Raw genomic sequence first — 20642 nt, 5'->3', positions numbered from 1 at the left:
GGTTTGGTTTTCGGTTCGGTTTGGTTTTAAACCGAATTTGTTTCACCCCTACCTAAATTACATTCCTCTTTGGAAATTTACACGGGAATTAAGGAGGGAAGAATAAGACAAATAACAATAATTAGATAATGCAATGGGAAGTACAAAGATAGATTAGTTATTACTCATGACAAGTCATCAATCCTTTGCAAAAAATAAGGACCAATCACATGCTCCTAATTAAAAAATTTTAACCAATCATATTCATTGTAATTTGGCACAAGGATTATGAGTGAGATTAGGTAAGGATGAGTGAGAAAGCATTAAATATAAAACAGAAAAAGAGAGTTGATTTACATAAAAAAACTTACCAAAAATAGAAAGGAGGAATGTAATTTTGGAATACCAAAAATAGAAAGAAGGAATGTAATTTAGGGACGGAGGGAGTGTTATTTATTAAATAAAAAAGAAGCACTAACTAGTACTACATATTGTTTGTAAAAATTAATTTGCAAAAAATAAAGTATATTTTTTACATATTTCAATTTTATTAAATTAAAATCTTTAGACTAAAATCTTTATATAAACCAGTGAAAAAAATCATTATCGACATCCAATCCGATCCATCATCCACATCCAATCCAATCCATCATCTAATTTCTGACCATTATCTACGTATAAATCATATCATATGGTCAAACAAGAGTGATGAATGGTGCAAAAAAGTCCGATCCATTGTTACAATATTAATAGAACCGAGGAAGTATCTGACTATTATAATCTAATTTCTGACCATTAAGATTTTTTTCCTGTTTGTATGACCGGACTCACGTGAGTCCGTTCTACACAAAAATTTTACGACCGTCACTAATAAAATTTAATTTTAAATAGATATTTTTTTTTTGGTTTAAAATAATTTAAATCCCAAATAGATAATATTATAATTAAGGGTTTGTTTGGCATCGCTGTGGTTTTCTGTTTTTTGGTTTTAAAAAGTGTATTATATATGTCACATAATGAATCAAAAAATATATAGACTTATTAAAATCATGATAATTTTGAAAACTGACAACAGAAAAGTGGAAACACCTTTTTCTTGTTTCCTGTTTTTGGTTTTAAAAAAAACAGAAAACTGAAAACAAAAAATGATGCCAAACAAGTCCTAAACTTTCAAATCTTGTCCATTAACTTTGCTTATGTAGCTATTGTATTTTTTAATTTTAAAATAAAATACACAAATCTCTTTGGCTAAATTAAGGGTGTATTATGTTCACCTTATTTTTATTTATTTTAATTTTTAAATGTAACATGTTGTCATGTAATCATGTTGAGATAGGTTTGATTAAGTTCAGATAAAAAAAAAAAAAAAAAAAAAAAAAATCAGGTGGAAGCTTGACTGAGCGCCCTCATATTTTAGATTAGATCTAAAAGTGGAGATTATACGAAGTTCGCGACTACGTCAAGCCGTCAATGCTTGTTTTAATTTTTTAATTTTCGTTGAGCTTTTTTCTTTTACGCTGCACCCCCTTGCTCTCTCTCTCCCCCATTTTAAGCGTACTGTAAATTCTCCGCCTTCTGAGCTTTCTTTCCTCCATTGATACATTTTCTGAGGTAAGGTTTTATCTTTCTTACTTTAAATCATTGAATATTCCGTATCAATTTTCGTAATTTAGGGTTTACTTTCACACTGTTGTCAATTTAAGTATAGTCAATCTAGGGTTCATCTAAGGTGGACTATTGAACTTTTAGTTATGTAATTACTCAAGTTATAAAACATTATAACGATTGATTTTTAGCTCGATTTTTTCTATGTGCAATTTACTTTGATATTGGAGAATTTTATGCGATTAATTCAAGCCTAATTTTGATAATTGAGTCAAATATGGTTCTATTGTGTTTCAGGCCTTTGTTTGGTTCACTGATTTGATAAATTTGTTTGGTTCACTTAATTTTCAATTCAACAATAATTCCCGTTTAATGGCTACGTGTTTGAATTGATTCGATTACTAGAGGATAAATTATGACTGGAAAATGGGAATGATTTTGTTTTTGATTCATGGAATGGTTTACTGGGATTGAGTTCTTGTAATTGGAACTCACCTGTTGGTGGAAAAAGCTCTAAAATACCGTGAGGCGTAAGCTCATGTTCATGTACACTTCAATAATTAAGTTTCTACCAGTGAATATGAACTAAAACCCATTAGATGTCTATTTATCTTTTTGGCAGAAATAAAAAGCTAGTAAGTAACAGCAAATGTCCAGTTTTTATAAGGCGTTAACCTCTTTGCGTAAAATGTTGCCAAAATTTGTAATATAGAGCTTGGAGTAAGCTTGAAGCAATTCAATCTTGATGAGTATGGCGCACAAGCGTTTTGATATTGGGGCAAGTTCATACTTCGTAATTGAAACTTGAAAGTAGAAAAACTCAACTGTTGCTAGATAATGAAGACCATTCGAAAAAATCAAAAGTGGCTCCTTGCATAAAATGTTTTAGAATTACACTGCCCTAGAGCTTGAAGCTAGCTAGATGTTATTCAATATTGATGACACATTAGCTCTTCAATTTTAGGGAAAGTTCGTAGTTGGGAGTAGAATAAATCAAACAGCTGCAAGATAATGGAAACTATGAGATGGAAGTCAAAAGTGGTTTAATTCTTTGGCAGGAATTTTTCTCACTAAAGCTTAAATGGTACAGCAGCAAATTTTGTCCTTAAATGGAATCCTAATGTGTCACTTATTCATTATTTCTTGAAAAGTCTTTGCAGCAGATTAATAAAAGGACATATGCCGAAAGTCTCCATAGTTCAGGCATAGTTTAGGATATGGTGTAGAAAACATTTATGATCCATACAGAATACTGGCTTTACATAGAAGATTTTCTTTTTTTTGTAAAAAAAAAAAAATAAAAATAAAAAATAAAAAAATAATTAAAATAATAATAATAATAATAGAAATGAAAAACTATTTGAGATTTCATTAGGAGGACTCTTAATTGCTGCGTATACTAATGAAAAACTATTTGAGATTTCATTAGGAGGACTCTTAATTGCTGCGTATACTAAAATTTCAGATTCTTCATTAGTGCAGAGTATAGATTTTTCTTCTAGTTCGTTCACCTCTGGCTGAAAAAGAATGCTTATTCATGTTATAGTCCTTATAGACCCCTCTCCTGCCGGGAAAAGGTAGCATAATCATCTTACATGCAAGTATGCAACCTTCTAAAAGTCATGTGGTGTGTCATTTTTTATGAACTTTTTCTTACCATTAGAGAACTAATGGGATGCTCCACTAATTTCCTCCTGGATACATTATTCTGTTAACATGAGTCCTTAATTCTCTCAATGCTTCTCATTTTTTGTCAAGAAATTTTATGTTTGTGCCTGGAACATTGATATTTTGATCGTTGTAATTACAGCTAGAATTTTCCTTTCCTTATATTTTTTCTCTTCTTTTGTTGGATCATTTATTTACACCTAGTGTGAATTACATATTACTGATCATCTTGTTTTCTTTTTTTTTTTTTTTTTGGATTTTCCAGGTTCAAGGACTATACTTTGTGTTTGCTGCTATATGGTATAAGAAACTTATTGTTACTTGTGATTCATAGGAGAAAAGAGAGTTTACTATGTCGAGTAAAAAGGAAGAGAAAGCACAAGCTGCAGCTGACAGAATAAAAGCTGCAGCATTGTCTGCTGCAAAAGGTCTCAGCCGAGCCCAAGCTGAGAGAGCAGCGACTGCTGCGGCCAGAAATGTTAATGCTTATGGACAGAAGGAAGAGGGGCCTAGCAGATGGCAAGAGAGGAAGGAAGCTAAAAGACAGATGTACTTGATGAGTACTGAGAAGGCAGTGAGATTGGGTGAGAGAAAGGATCTGAAGACCAATGTCTCTGCTGTAGGAGGGGCTGCTTCTCAATGTCAAAAATGTTTTCAGCCAGGGCATTGGACTTATGAATGCAAAAATGAGAGGGTGTATATCTCACGCCCCTCCAGGAGCCAGATCCTCAAGAACCCTAAACTAAGGCAGAAGTTGATGGAATCTTATAATGAGGATAATCCTGATATTAAACGGGAAGAGATGGAGGAGGAAGAGAAGAAGGTAGGGAAGGTAGAGAAGAATGACAAGCGAAAGAAGAAGAGTAAGAGGAAACACAAGTCAGATACAGAATCTAGTAGTGATGCTTCAGAGTCTGATTCTGATAGCAGGTCTTCAGCTTCTGGGTCGGATTACTCATCAGAGAGTGCTTCGAGCTACAGCTCCTCATCAGATTCAGAAGATGAAAGGAGTAGGAAGAGGAGAAATAAAAAACAGAAGGGACGGCGCAAGAAGTACAGTTCTTCATCTGAATCATCAGATCCTGACTCCAGCTCAGATTCTGATTCAGGCAAGAATCGAAAGAGTAAGAAGAAGCACAGCCGCAGGCACTAGAGATGAGGTAGCTGTTTGTGGATAATGCTGGACTCTTTCCAGTGTTTTCTTCAAGCCCTTCGAGAGTTTTGCTATCATGCATCTACTTCTCCTTTCCAGTATCCTGGAGAGCGATTACAATATACATATACTCCGTGTGTTGGAATTTGTATCTTTAAATTCTTCCTCATGTTGAATCTACTTTGGATTTTGAGCTATGCTTCGTGCATTTTACTGATGAGTTGTAGTAAACTCTCTTTGATTTAGCGATACTTGGATGTGATGCTTTTGAATTGTAGCTGTTTGTTTAAGATTGCAGATAAGTTCCAGGAACTCTTCGTCCATACGCTATTTGCCCCTTTGCCTTTAAACCCTTTGTATATCTTTTTTGGAACAGGTTTCTTCAATTGTGTTGATATGATTGGAGGATTCAGTTTTTGCTAGAAGATTTCTCTTAAAGTGCTTAGATGCCAAAGAGGCTAAGGTGATGACCTCGGCTGAAGATTTTCTCTTAAACTTCTTCGACTCCAGAGATTTTTTGGGCGGCTTCTGAGATGTGATTTTATTCAAGATACGAAAAGACCACCTAGTTTTCACTTTTCAGGCGGTTGTCAAAGGGTTGTCAAGCACTTGTAGTTACCAGTTAGTACACCAGTTGTATACATGCGAAAGTCAGAGCTATGATCTATTAAACTATAAGTTGGTAACATCTTCAATTCTAGATTTGCTTTGGGCTTACCTCAAATTAAGTTAAAAATCGGTTGCATTTGCCTAAATCGTTGTTGAACTCTTTATGTTTATAGTTATTGAGTGATGTTAATTTGATCATCTGTACCACAAGTCTGACACTCTTAACGTTATAATCTTAACTACTACGTATATTTAGTCGAAAAGTGGAGGTCAAATGTACCAAATACTACATCTTCAATACTAGATTTGCATTGGACTTCACACAATTTATGTTTAAAATTGAATGCCGTAGCCCCTAGCCTAAGTCATTATTGTTTAAAATTCTATGTTTTTAGTTTTTGAGTGAAGTTAATTTGATCACCTCTACGGCTCTACCATAAGTTAATCAAGTGTTGAATGAAACACTATTCTAGCGTTATAATCTTACCTACGTAGTATATTACTTCCCCCGTTTTCTAATATTTTTATACATTTAGAGAAATTCAAAAGATTTCCAAAAAATTTAGATAAATCTCTTTAATTTGTTATAGTAAAAAATTTTAAATGAGACTAATATTAGAAAACGAAGAGAATATAAAAAAGTGGTGATAAAATATCACCAAACAAAATATACAAAATAGCTCGCTAATAGATTGCCCAAAAATTTATTTTGTTATAATATAATACTATGAAATACAAGTAGTTATTCGAGAACCCTACTCCGTATTAAATACAAACTAACATAGAATCAAATTCTATATATGAAGTACGAGTATATCATCTGCTTTTACGACTCTCTCTACGCCCGTAAGGAAAATATACGATTATACAAAATCGTCTTTCCATGCATTCATAGATCATAGTTTCATTTATTGCTGAAATTTGAATACCCACAGCTCGCATCACAATTCACGAGTGTATTGTGTATACCTTTTTTCTCTTAAATCTTAATCTGTTGCTTACAAACCCAGTCATCTAAATCAGGATTAATTATTTAATAATCAAATCTTCCAGAAAAAATTAACATTAACAATTCAAGAATATTGCTTTCTTCTTTGCTTCCTTCCACACTCTGAAAGAGAGAGAGTCGGCAAGAAAAACATCGACACACTCCCTCAAACACTCTCTCTCTTCACTCAAATGTTTTTACAGATCTCAAATTTGAGAAAATAATTATGATATTCAGATCCAAAATCAAATGGGCAGCTTTAGGAGGATTGATCTTATCCATTGTTTCATTAGTTGTTCATTTATTTCTTGCCAAATATTCTACTGTTGATGTTGTTCATTCTGCTACTTTCACTGTTTTTCCTGATGATTTATCTGTTGGTGTTGGCCCGGTAAGATCGTTTTTTCCTGCTTTGAAACTAAATTATGGGTTTTTAATTTTGCTTAATTTTTATTGTTCTTGCATTAGAATTAGATTATAATTGATGGGTGTTATTAAAAAAAGTTGATTTTGATGATTATTGATTGGTGCAGGTTTTGGGGTACAAGAAATTGTGGGCAAATGTGAGATTTCTTCAGTCATTACAGCCTTATTCTAATCCTAGAACTTCATTTCCTGGTAAAATATTTTGATGGGCATTTTATATTGTATTTGTTTTAGTTGAAAAGGAAGTTTCAAATTTGTAGCTCAATTGGCTCTTCAGATTTTGGTAGCATTTGTTATTTTTGGTGTTATTCATGCACTAATTAATGGTTTATTTTCATGGGTAAATATCGAACTTTGTATATGTAAAGGAATTCATAGTTTGATATGCACTAATTATTGTATTTATCTATGCACTAATTAGTGGCCTTTTTTTTCGTGGGAAAATGTCAAATTTTGTATATTATGTAAAGGAATTCATAGTTTGATATGCACTAATTATTGTATTTATCTATGCACTAATTAGTGGCCTTTTTTTCGTGGTCAAATGTCGAATTTTGTGTATTATGTAAAGGAATTCATAGTTTGATATGCACTAATTATTGTATTTATCTATGCACTAATTAGTGGCCTTTTTTTCGTGGGCAAATGTCGAATTTTGTATATTATGTAAAGGAATTCATAGTTTGACATACGCTAATTATTGTTCTTATCTATGCACTACTTATTGTTATTGATGATGATGAACATTTCTTTCCCATTTTGAATTTTTTTTGGAAGGGTTTGGTTACTACATTTGCTCCTTCCCTCCATTGTGAAACTTTCTGCATTCAATTTCTTAATTTTATATTGATCTTGAAATATCTTTAATTCTTGTTGTAGAGCCTGTCCGGAGCAATGGTTTTATATATGCGAAAATATTTGGTGGATTTGAGAAGATAAGAAATTCGGTATATATTGTTGAAGTTTTCTATGTATCTCTGGGCTGTATTTTTTTCCTTTTCCTATAAGGTTAATATGTTTTTTGTTTGCAAGATTGCTGATCTTGTTGCTGTAGCTAGACTTTTGAATGCGACTTTGGTCATCCCAGAGATTCAAGAAAGTCTCCAGTCTAAAGGCATCAGGTTCTCCCTTGTTTTGTCTTTATTTTCATTTGTTTCCTTCTAAATATTGCGATGCCTATAGTTTCATCAATCAATCAATCCAAATGATGAATTTTTTTCTTTGTCGCATGTTGTTCCAGCTCTAAGTACAGTAGCTTTTCGTACATATACAATGAGGAGCAGTTCCTAGCAGCTTTGCAAAATGATATTAAAATTGTAAAAACCTTGCCTTCTAAGTTGAAAGAAGCTAGAAAGAAGAAACAGTTTCCTACTTTTAAGCCTACACGGTCTGCCTTGCCAAGTTACTATACTACAGAAATTTTACCAGTGTTGAAAAAAACAAAGGTTATTGGCTTAGTCTTGTATGATGGTGGATGTTTACAGGTATTGTGGCCTCCTTACTTTAGTATCTTGTATTCTTGTTACTTGCTAGTAGCGTCTTGCTCACTATGATTGGTATTGATGCTATTGGGTGGAAAAATGAATTTCAGAGGTAGCATGTAAATAATTGAGTGCATAATACAGTGTGTAATGTGTATTTGATCTTTAAATGACTTTTTTTTTTTTTTTTTTTTTTTTTTTTTTTTTTGAATAGCAAAAATATTTCATTAATTAAAAGTCATATGACATCTACAATAGAGATTCGACGTTAACAAATACATAAGATATTGAATCAAATAGAATTTTCCTTCATAAAAACTACGATCGTCGAGTAGATCTTGCACTGCGGAGAATCTCCCGCTTATATCGCTGAAAATTATAGCCTTGTTGGAGAGACAATCTAACAATCCTTTTTAGTTGTGAGGTTGTTTTCCTTCTGATTCATCATAACTTTTTCACCAACAAAATAATTTCACGACAATCTATTAGATCTACTACCATGGATTCAAAACTAAAAAATTTCTCCTCCAAAAAGAGGAGATAAACCTTGTCTTTCGAAGGAGGTCGAAAAACCCTTTTCTTTCGAAGGAGATCGGAAACCCTTTCTTTTGAGGGAGAAAAGTTCCTCCCAAAAGGAGGAAGCATTATTATAAACCAAAAAAAAACTATAAAGAAACAAGGATTGGGGTTTTCCACCGATTAAAATCGATGGAAGCCCCTTCAAAATTCAACAATTGAGGCTAGGGTTTTGGAGAGAGAAAGGAGGAGAGAGAAGTAGTTTTTTTTTGTAATTCGTGAATACCCCTGTAGTAGTTATATTGATCTTTAAATGACTTTGTTCTTTTAATGCAATGTATGACCACCTATTCTAGATAGAAGAACATTTAGCCTCTTACAACGAACATTATAATGTAGATTATTTTTTGAATTAAATTGTTGCTATATTCCCCTTTCCCGTTTCTCTTGAATAAGTTTTGATTCATGGATTGTTGGAGACCTCAATTTAATTTTTCTTTTTAATAGTCGGAGAGATTAGTCCAACACTCAAGTCAATAGATTCACTTGGGCCTATATAAAATGGAAATTCTATTGCGAACTTCAATAATCTTAATTGCGTGATTATCTCAATTATTTGTTTACACTTTCAAATGCAAAAATATTTGTCTTATTTGTTCTCTTATCCTTATTACTTTTGTGTTCTGTTATATGGCTACTCCTGTTTTTAGTGTTTTATTCATATGATTAAGAAGTAATGATACTGTATTAATTCGAAGAATTCTAAGGAAGTCCTGTGTGTATAGATGTAAAGCAATTATGAATTGCATATAGAAGTAATTGCTAATCAACAAAAACAAGGTGTCAGTCTATCTAATTCAATGTAGTACATCAGATTGGTTCGAAGACTTGTTTTATGAACTTTTTGCTCATGGTTCTTCCTCCAGGATGACCTTATTCCTAGCTTGGCGGAGTATCAAAGGCTTAGGTGTAGGGTTGCTTATCATGCACTGCACTTTAGAGCAGAAATTCTGGCACTTGGGCATGAAATTGTGAAGAGGTAAATAATATAATTGCACGTAATCATGTATAGATAGCCACCATTTCGTGGGAACATCGAAAGTTAGTTAATCGGAAAAAAGTTATAATTATGTTTTTCTGGCATTTGTTGATGGATAATTTAGTATCTGAACTGAGTAATTGAGAAAATAAATTTAACCTAGCTCAGTGCAATGCCTGATTGGATTGATTTTGAATCTTATGCTGTTGATAATGGAAGAGAGAGTAACATGTATCAAAGATTTTGATTTCACCTCTGATTCCTTTAGATATTCAGCTAAGAGTTACTCTTCTTAAATGCTTTCTGATGAATTGGTTCATATTTAAAGTATTTTCTGGTTTTAGAGAATGATAAAAATTCCATGATTGCAAATTTTTACTCTATTGCATCAATAGTTACAAAACATATTATCTGAAGAGTGCTTTTTCTATTCAGGTTAAGGGCTTCTGGCCAACCGTACATAGCTTATCACCCGGGGCTTGTGAGAGATGCATTAGCTTATCATGGTTGTGCAGAGCTTTTTCAGGTTCACTTTTACAGTCTCACTTTTTTAGCTTTAAATTCTAATTTGTAAAGAGAATAACTTGCGATGAAAGGTGCTCATTGATGTCTTCAACTCCCATGAGCTGGGGTAGGAATTAGGAATTGCTGTACAGTAATGGCGTGCATCAGCACGATTATATATTATTGATTATGTATTAATGCACCTACTGGCTAATGGCTATCAGGTGTTTGGATTTGTGTTAGAAAAAAATCTATGAAGGGCTTTAATATAGGAGACGAGTAAGTCAGTGCATGTCTATGCAATTAACTTTACCTTTTCTGTTTTATAATGGGCTAATGGCTATTAGGTTATGTACCTCCACATTATTCAATTCCTCATGTAAAGGGTGATGGATTGGTCCATATAATATTTGAAATTCTTGTTTGTCAAAGGTTAAAGATAAGTCAAAATAAATCAAATTGTTGCAGATTGAAAATGCTACTAGCCTTTTCCTCTAGCTGGATTCTGCATATGCATAGGACTAAGAAGCAACATAACATGTAATTGTTATTATGTGCATTTAGGCCACCTGGTTTGGTCGTGGAACAATTTTTTATTTCATTACAAGGTTAATTGTTATCATGTGCTGACTAGTACTCTACATGTCAGGATATTCACACTGAACTCATACAGTATAGGAGAGGACAGATGATCAAGCAACGCATTATCAGAGAAGAGCTAAGTGTTGATTCACATGCTCGTAAGATAAATGGCTCTTGCCCCCTTATGCCTGAAGAGGTATTTATCAGCTTAATATCTGTATTTATAACCTGAATCATAGGAATTATCACCTTTCCTTAATGAATATGGCAAAAAGGCACATTTTTTTTTTTATTATTCTGTCCACTCTTGAAACATAAGGGCTCAACTCCTGCACAGGATTGTGTGTGTGTGTGTTTTGTTTGGTGGGGGGGGGGGGGGGGGGGAGGTGTTAAAAAGACAGTGAATGAGATTTTTTATTCTGGTTGATCTTATTGTTACAATATATGAAACATAAACCTTTAGCAGCCTGCTTATTATGTAACCAATGTTTTACTGAACTCATCTTGATCATTCTGAAACAAGAAGTTTGTTTCTGGAATTTTCATATGAAACCTGAACTAAGAGCTCATAGTTGACTTAATAGCTTATTTTTGTTGCACTTCTCTGGTTGCTCAGTACCTTTGAGATTTTTATTTTCATAAACCGTGTCTTCTGTGACTTTGACCTGTTCGAGCTTTGGGAAAAAAAATACTAGAACACATCACAGTGTCGATGCTTATTAAAGACAGTTGTTTCAAATTTTTTATTGATGGTTTCAAGAGACTGAAATCCTATAATGTGTAGAAAGCTTTGGAGGCTTTTTGTCGTTCTGCTGTCTTTAATACAGAGATTTAATTCTGAGCTCCACACATTTGAATGATGTGCATTGATCTGATTAAGCTTTATTGAGTAAAATCTTTTATACAACACGGCTCTCAGATAAAGGTGGTGTTTTGTTCACCTTCATTTGAATTTAAGAATGAATTTGTATCATTCAAACCCATTTCTTATGGTAGTCATGATCAGAGGAAGATATGTAATCAGATTGATTTCGTTGACTCATTCAACTGTCTTTCCTTGCTTCGCTTCACCTTCCCCCGCTCGGCCCCTTCAACTCTTCACTCATTCACCAACTCGCACACAAATGAAAACAACAAATGACTTGCCTTTATTGTCAATGCATTTCAGTAAATTAGAACTTTCAAAAAAGGAAAGAGATGTCACTCTTATGATTTTTTTTTTTTTTTCTACTGTGCCTATCATTATTGCTTCCATGTCTCAAGAGACAAGAACCTCTGTCCATACACCTACCATCCCTTCCCTAGCACCCCCTTTGGCCGTACCACTTAACACCAGCAAGGACTCTTCAGTAGCGATAGCTACCTTCATGCAACATCATCACTATGCCACACGGCCCACACCACACCACACCACCATGCCCTGAATATGTACTTCCTCTTTTTTTAAAAAAAAAAATAAAAATAAAAATTTCTTACTCCCTTTGGTGTTTCACACTTGCAAATACAAGACTTATACCTATGCCATTAACATTTTATTATCTTTTTGTAAAAAATATAAGAAACTGATATTTTTTGAGCAAACATATCAAGATGAATCTATCTAGATTCCACGTTACTATATATTTCCTTACGCATCACTCACTAAAGATGGTCAAATCAATTTGAACATTATAAAAGTTCAAATGATGTATTTTAAATGATTTTTTGGTAAATTAGATGAATTGGTTGATGGCATACCTAGAGGTGGAACCGTGGAAGTGGGGAGTTATACTGTTATAGAGAAAAGAGAGGAATTTACAATTTGTTTAGGTAGGCAGTTAGGAGGGAAGGTGAGAGGAGGCAGGGTAGGAAGAAAGAAAGGAAGGAAAAAACAAATTCCTGTGATACAATTCCAAAGAGCATGAGGGAAGAAAAGAGAAGGGAACATTGTTTGAGTTTATTTTTCTCCATTTTGCCTTGGTAGTTTTCACACACAACATCAACGGAGGAAGTAGCCATTGAAGTAAATCTTGCAAAAACTGATCAGTCATATTTACCATTCCAAATTCATCAATGCTTTCGAATGTCCTCTCACTCCTCCATTTCCTTGCCATCAGCGGTTGTAACAAATATCTGGGCACGGCCAAAATTGTCTTTGACCACTTCCTCTCCAACGTATGGGTGCTTGTAACATTGAAGATCCTGTCTACCTTGCCCATTGTTGATGTCGGCAACATGATTTCTTGATCAAAGATGAAAATAAAATCCTAATATTAAATTGGGGGAAGTAGTTTGACATTATTAAAAATAGAGCAGAGTATAGAAAGGGGTAGATCATTTGTGGATGAATAAAGAATGAAGAACAAAAAACGAGAAGGATCATGGATGAGAAAGTGAGATATGGCAGTAGAGGAACAAAGGAAATTATTAGGGTAACTAAGTTATTTTATTATTGTTATCCCTAAAATTTCCATTTACTACAATGAAGGTAATAAAAATCCTCCATTTGCCTTTCCTTCGTATCACTCAACCTCCTAATTTGCTATCCAGATGAAACTGCATCTCTCCCGTTTCCTCCTAAACCTTCTATCTAAAAAAGCTGCTATTGTGTGATAGTGCGGAAAAACTAAATCAGGTTCTGGGAGAGATCATTGTCGAAAAGAGGATGCGAGCTTGTTGGAGGCATGGTGTTGCAGGGCTGGATGAAGAGATATGATTCATATGAGAGATGCAGTAAAGATTAGATGAATAAAGGAGAGAAAGACATCGGAAGAGAAAGAAGATTGGATCCTGTTGGGTGATTAGGTGCCATTGTGTAATGAGATGGGAGTATGTGGCTTGTTGGGGGCATGGCTGGGTTTGTGGGAAATTAATTAGAGGGACTGGAAGAGGGAAATAAAACTGGACCACATGAAAATTAAAGCTTTTCTTGGGCTCTTCCTGGAGCATGTTGATTATCTTTGTTAAAACTTCAGTATAGAAGTACTTTTTGGAAGCTAATGGATATATTGTTGTGAATTCAGAAGGAAAATTCTTCTTGATACTCACTACATGGTAGAGTAATTTGAAAAAGAGCCTACCCCTTGTTGGAGAAGTGTGTCACTACCTACCAAGATACGATATACTTGCTATTATGCCATCACAGTATCTCTTATTCTATGAACTATAGTATTACACTTCCTTTACGTTGGTCTTTACTGGAAAACTCTGTGACTAGCCCACTAACGTCTGTCCCATTATGTTTGGCACTTGAATTAGTGAATTTTGATGTGAAATGCCAAGTATAACTACTAAAGTCTAAGAAGAGGACATTGGTGTCAACCAAGATCTTTATATTAGCTTCAATTGTGTTACAGTATCAGACCAAGCAAATTTTTAGAATCCTGAACTGTTCATTCTTATTCTTGGCTTCTTGCATGGTGAGGGGATTGAAAAATGTTTAAAGGGAAAACTAAGAAAGTGACCAAAGATGTGTATTTTGGGGATTTTTTTGGATACATTGAACTAAAAGTTCAAAGAATTCATATTCTCTTGTTCAGTCACATTACCTTACTTGAAAACAAATTGCTTTTGATGCTTGGATACCTCTGCTCGTCCTAGTGTATACCAAAGCTCTACTTCAGACCAGAATTTTCATCTTATTGTTTTGGACTTCCCTAAATAAGTGAAGCACCTTGTGCATATTTTTATTTTACAAATATATGGTAATATCATCATTTCAGTCCATATCTAAGCAATGTATGAATTGATTTTAATCCCTAAACTACTTTAATAGAAGTAAGAAACATGCTGGAAACTGTAATTTCCACGATTGGACTTCTTTTAACTTAAAAAGCTTTTCCATCTAAAGTATTTGCCTCCGACCCTCCACTGAGATTACAGATTACACAATACTAGAGATAAGCCCGAGTCTTTTTGATTGAAACTAGCAAAAGGGTTCCAAAGATAAAAATAGCTTTAGGCTATAACTCTCGGTGGTAGCTTGAGGCTACTAATCTTACATTCAAAATGTAACTCAATTTCTGCTTAACTTCCTACTGCTACCCTACTTTTCTTATATACTCAAGCGCTTCCAAACCCTAACATTAATGTATTTTGGCCCCATTATATTGGATTATCTCAGGTCTGCTATTTCATGTTGCCTCCTTGTGGAATATTAACTGCATTTGTCTCCTAGTGCATAGCTGTTCCCTCCTTTTTCTGAGTCTGCAATTTGTCTCTCATTGTTGGCTCATCACATGTACCCTCAATGAGGATAAGTTGCACTGTTGAAATTGGGGATCCTATTATTGGGCTGAATTAATGCCTACTGAAATTAATTATTGAAAATTAGTCTTGATTAGCTTATTAAAAGCTGGGGAGGAGAATCCCCTTGTTTGATCACTATGCCCAACTTTGACATAATACTCATTACAATCTACCTTATCTTTCCTAATCGAAATTCTCTTGGTGATAAATCTGATGATACTGTGTTGGTATTTGCAACGCCAGTTCCAATGCATTGTTCTCACTATCTGAAAGCAACATCATTATTGCCATATAGAAACAAACAACTGTGTAAATAGTATACGCATGTCTTTCATCCTTTCCGGTAATCTTCTTTGCAATAACCTTGAAATGACAGGGCATTACTAAAGCTTTGTTTGAGATTTTGTATTTTTTGATAATTGGGAAGTTCTTTCTGCTTATCATGGCTGAACTTAGATACTTTTTTAATTTTGATAATTTTTATTTAGCATGCTTGATTGTTTTGTAGACATTATTAAATTACTATTTGCCACATCTATACATTTGTACTCCCCTAGGCTCAGACTTTCATCTTTCCACTTTGTGTTGAGTGGTAGGTTTTGGAGATGTTATCCATGCCATTATCTAGAGTCTAGTTATCTATCTGAAATTTGGTTGGGACTTAGGAGATATTGGTTCCTTAAGTTCCTTGTTTGTAATGCACTTCAGTTTTTCTGTACTACAGGTAGGTTTGCTGCTTCGAGCCATGGGATATCCTCCGCTCACCAGAATATATGTGGCTGGCTCGGAAATCTTTGGTGGTCAAAGGATACTGATCCCTCTCCGGGCCATGTACACCAACTTGGTAGACCGCACCTCATTGTGCAATAAGCAGGAGTTGTTGAACTTGTTTGGCCCTGAAAAGCCTCTTGAGGATAGTTTTCTCGAAACGCTTCCATCTAAAAGCCCACAGAAGTCCAAAGAAGATTGGGACAAGGCTGGTCCCCGGCCTAGGCCCCTTCCTCCTCCTCCTGACAGACCTATTTACCGTCATGAGAAGGAAGGATGGTATGGTTGGGTTGCTGAGAAGGATGTAGAGCCAGATCCCTCACCAACAGATTTGAGGAATCAGGCACATAGACTCTTGTGGGCTGCTATTGATTATATAGTGTCAGTTGAAGCAGATGTTTTTTTTCCCGGTTTTCATAATGACGGCAGTGGATGGCCAGATTTCTCAAATTTGGTTATGGGGCACCGGCTTTATGAAGTTGCAGCACTAAGAACATACAGACCAGATAGGTACTTTATACCATTGCATTTAATGTTTCTATTATTTTTCTGTCTTGTCTTTTCCTTTTCTTTTTGGGGAGGACTTATTATCATACCAAGTACTACTTCATACCTGATTCCTCACCTCATTATGAATAGCGGAATCTCCTTCTGCTGTAAATGCGTTTTTTCCAAGGCATTTTCATGTGAATATATATTTGTGTGTTCATATCAGAACTCAGACGTCTAAGTTATGATAGTAACTTTGTTAATAATTAAAGATGGGGCTCTTCATATCAGATGAAGACCAATGCATGTCTGTAAAAAATAGATCTAGGAGAAATGGACCCCCTTTAGTTAAAATTGTTTCACTTTATAATATTAATGTTCTGACACGAGGCCTAAATTGTGTTCATCAGGAAAATACTGGCAGAACTATTCAATAGTAGCAGTGAGAATCTATACCATCCCAAACGCAGCTGGATTTCTTCAGTGAGAGAGCATTTGAACAAGAGTATTGTTGTGGAGGGCCTTCTAAGAGAATTACAATTGTCAAAACCTGCTTCGTTCCTTTCTTACCCCATCCCAGAGTGCTCATGTCGGACATCAAACTCTGCTGAGATTCTTGGTTCAATATACAAAGATATCGATGAGTGCCCTAAATGGATGGAGAAAGGTCTCAAAGTCAGCCAAGAGACACTTTTAAGCGGGAGTGACTCACAAGATGATGATGCTGAATTGGATAAGCAGATGGAACCTGATGAAGACAATTCAACAGATACAAAACCATCATTGGAACAGGATGAGGAAATGGATCCTGACGACTAGAGGTAGTTTTGCAAATATGATCACATTCTTTTGCATCATATCCATTGGAAAAAACTAAGCAATCTGCTGTCGACAAAGTCGATCTCCCTCGGGTGCTAGTTTGGATAATACTGATGCACCAAAGGCTGACCAAGGTTATGATGTTTTTCTAACTGCCCCATTGTATTGAGGCTGCACTTTTGAGGTACTAAAGGCCAGATCTCTTCAGCAAGTGGTTGCCTCCTTGTCATTGTAAGCATATGCATAATGTTCGTCGGAAATTTTCTTCTGGAAAGCTGCAAGTTTTGGAAGCTGATCAATTTTTTTTTTAATTTTTTTTTTCCCCATACCATAAGTTACATTTTCATTTTCTTTTCTTTCTATTTTTCTACGTTTTTTGGTAGAAATTTTTTTATACCTATAGGAAGGGCTAGATTATTGTTCGTTCTGTATATCAAAATGTATTCTATTTTTTACTCACGGCTATTAATAAAAGAATGTATGATTTGTTGAGTTATTCCAATTAGTCATCATACCTTAAAGAGAAAAATTCTAGCTTAAAGCTTTACTGCATTTCTTTTGCAGCTGCGTGAATTCTATCATTTGTAACCCTGTATTACATTATTATATAAGGAATTTGATCACAAGTCTGGAGAACTACCCCTCAAGACTTTTAACCACCTAACTACTTAAGTTAATTGATCATCCACAATTTATTCATATAAGGCCAATAAGGGCATGTTCTGTTCAACTTCAATCAGTTCGGTTCGTTCCAATCTGTTAAGTTCAGTTCAGTTCAGTTTCAATCAGTTCAGTTCAACTCCAATCCACAATTTATTAAAGTTCAGATCAGTTTAGTTCCTAATTTCCTTCTCTTATAAACAGTTCATTTCAGCTCAGTTCAGTTTAGCACCAATCAGTTTAGTTCAATTAAGTTGTTTTCAATAAATCGGAATATACTCGAAGTTAACACTGTAATAATTTATTTTGACGTTACTTAGTAGATAACATAGATTAAAATATATATATATGTATATATATATATAGATATCACATGCACAAACTATTTTATTAGAGTTAAGCACAAATTTGGGTACTCAATTCTACAATTTTTCACCGTTTAGGTACTGAATTTATTTTCTTCACCGTTTGGGTATTGAGTACCAAATTCCGGCAAAAAAAATTAATTCTCCTTAAGAATTGAGTACCCTTGGTAAACAATTCAGTACCTTGGGTTAACTCTAAGTGGGGCCCACCCGAATTAAAAAAGCGCGGGGTCAAAAAAAAAAATAAAATTCCCCCTTTTCTTATTCTTCATTCCTTTATTCCCCCTTTATTCTTTCCAATTCTGGAAAATAGCTGCGCATTTGGTGAAGAACACGACCATTCCTTTGGGCAAATTTGGGGAAAACGACACTTAGTGCAGCCATTTTTTTGAGGTAACCTTCATTACTCATTGTTTTTTGTTGTTATTTTGATTTAAATTTCGAATTTTTTGGCCAATTGATGATCTTATTTTGCAAGTTAGGGTTTATGGTTTTGTGAACGAAATTGATGATGTTTATTTGTTGTTTTTTTAGACATAATTTGTAGTTGTGTTGTTGTTTGTTGATGGATTATGCTAGTGTTGTTGATGGATTTTGTCGATTGTTGTTTATTATGCGCAAGGGTTTGATTAATGCATGTGTTTTGCGAAGTAAAACAGGGGAGGTTTTGCTTCAACTTGACTGCAGTACAGAGGAGGAGATCTTGAAGAAGCAGCAGCTGTTCTCTTTTCTTTTTTTTTTTTCTGGGAAAATCATTGATGATGAATTTAGGATAAGAAAACTGGATTGATTCTGTTTGCTGCTTTTTGAATGCTTCAACAGAAAAATTAGTTATATATTGTTTTTTTTAAAATTATTTTTTTAATTAGGTATGGTTAGTGGTGAGTTAGTGGCGAGTTAATTAGCCTAAAAATAAGTTTGAGTACCTAAAAGGTGAGCAAAAAAAATTGAGTACCTAAAAGGTGAAAAATTGAAGAATTGAGTACCTACTTGTACTCTTAACTCATTTTATTACTCACATTGGTGGTAGAGCAAGCCCAAGTTTTGTTGTTGGTTTATGTTTATCATGTGACAATTTTATAAATAATTCAACAAAACAAATCTCAATTGACATGACAAATTCGTAATGAAAATTTTACACTACACCTTGGTGTAGCTTCTGCTACCTACACCCTCCCCAACTCCCCAATTGAAGTCATTTGGTTCTTTTTTGTGTTTACTTTCTTTTTTGGAAAAATTGATAAAAATAATTCCAACTTTCGCCACTTCGCTCAAAATAATCTCAACTTTGTATTATTTTTAAATAATCCGAACTTTAAGGGTCATTCACTCAAAATGGACCCAATCGGTCACCAACCTGTTATAACAGGTTTACGGTGACACGTGTCACCACATGAATGGTTGAAAAAAAATAAAAAAAAAACACTTAAAAAAAACTTAAATAATATAACAAAAACCCAGCCCCATACCCAACCACCATCCCTGCCACCTGACCTTCCCGGAACCCCCCACCTCCATCACAACTCGAATTCCTAAAAACGCCCAATCCCACCGCAAAATCCTCCAAACGACCATCCCCTACCCTCGAAACCCTAACAATTAGGAATCTAAGGGTCGGAGAGGGCCGATTAGGGGGTTTGTGCGGTGGGGGTTGCGGTTATTTTAGGTGTTTCGGGTTTGAGAGAGGAGGCTTTCGGGTTGGGGTCTTGGTGGTTTAGGGGGTTGGGGGAGTGGCAGCGCTAGAGTCGACGCGGGGGAGGGGGGTTCTGGTCGAGGCAGTGATTAGGGGAGGGGGGTTCGAAGTACTTGGGTGGTGGGAGGAGTTAGCTGCCGGAAAGTTACATTGGTGGTGGATGGGGTTGCTTTTGGGTTTTTTTTTTTTTTAAAGTTTATTTTTTTTTTGTTTTTTCGACTAATCATGAGATGACATGTGTATTTTAAACAAAAAAAACCTCTTAAACAGGCTACCAGTTATATACTTACATGGGACTATTTTGAGCGAATAACCCCCGAAGTTCGGATTATTTAAAAATAATCCAAAGTTGGGATTATTTTGAGCGAACCGGCGAAAGTTAGGATTATTTTTATCAATTTTTCCTTCTTTTTTTGTTATATACCATTGCAAGTTAATTCACTGTTTTGAGTTTCAATTCGATGTAAAAATTATTATACTCGTATAAAATAAAGAGTGTGAAGAGATTTCCATGGTATCAATTATAATAAAGCAATTGATGATCCTTTATTTCAAAAAACTAAAAAAGCAATTAATGATCCTAACTCACAAGCAATCAACTCAATAAGAAAATTGCAAGCCTAATCAAAGCAATTACAAACAAATTGCAGTTGTTATGGCAACGGTGGTGGCGAGATGATGTGGTTATTGTTGCTTAATTAGTTCGTTGAGTGGGTTAGAGGGGTGTAGGCGTCGTTTGAAGTGCGCCTACGTTAGAAGCATGTGGTGAATATGCTTGGCACTCATAGGAAGTGGGAATTGACATTACGATTAGAGACAACGATTAGGGACAAATAAAGTAGGGAGCCGCCAACAAGTTTTTAAGGAACTTGTAAACCGTTCACGGATCATAAAAAGGCAACCACGATAAGGGACAACGAAGGCAACAACGATTGACCCGTGAAGGTTACACCCCATTCATAATCCATGAGATTACTAACTCCATATGGTTCGGAACCACGAAAGGAGGATCGGGGATGATGGTACGAAGTGAGTCATGGAGTCACATTCGCCCGTATTGGCCTCTACTCG

At 34.8% G+C, this 20642-nt stretch overlaps 2 protein-coding genes across 2 annotated transcripts; both read left to right on the top strand.

The window, feature by feature from the left end:
* Window positions 1-1362: 1362 nt before the first annotated feature.
* On the top strand, window positions 1363-4656 carry LOC145629023 (uncharacterized). The gene is made up of 2 exons (XM_081681495.1): window positions 1363-1590; window positions 3518-4656. The coding sequence occupies exon 2, from the start codon at window positions 3605-3607 to the stop codon at window positions 4403-4405; it is 801 nt and encodes a 266-aa protein (XP_081537621.1). The 5' UTR covers window positions 1363-1590; window positions 3518-3604; the 3' UTR covers window positions 4406-4656.
* A 1386-nt stretch (window positions 4657-6042) lies between these two features.
* Window positions 6043-17349, top strand: LOC145626821 (protein EMBRYO SAC DEVELOPMENT ARREST 30-like). Its single transcript, XM_081679286.1, has 10 exons — window positions 6043-6393; window positions 6536-6620; window positions 7308-7375; window positions 7461-7549; window positions 7669-7912; window positions 9352-9464; window positions 9900-9990; window positions 10618-10746; window positions 15502-16055; window positions 16445-17349. Exons 1-10 carry the CDS (start codon window positions 6229-6231, stop codon window positions 16851-16853), a joined length of 1947 nt encoding a protein of 648 aa, XP_081535412.1. The 5' UTR covers window positions 6043-6228; the 3' UTR covers window positions 16854-17349.
* Window positions 17350-20642: the final 3293 nt, after the last annotated feature.

This window comes from Chenopodium album, chromosome 4 (assembly GCF_948465745.1).
Source record: "Chenopodium album chromosome 4, dcCheAlbu1.1, whole genome shotgun sequence".
NCBI classification, from domain to species: domain Eukaryota; kingdom Viridiplantae; phylum Streptophyta; class Magnoliopsida; order Caryophyllales; family Amaranthaceae; genus Chenopodium; species Chenopodium album.
This window is presented reverse-complemented; position numbering and strand designations above follow the sequence as displayed.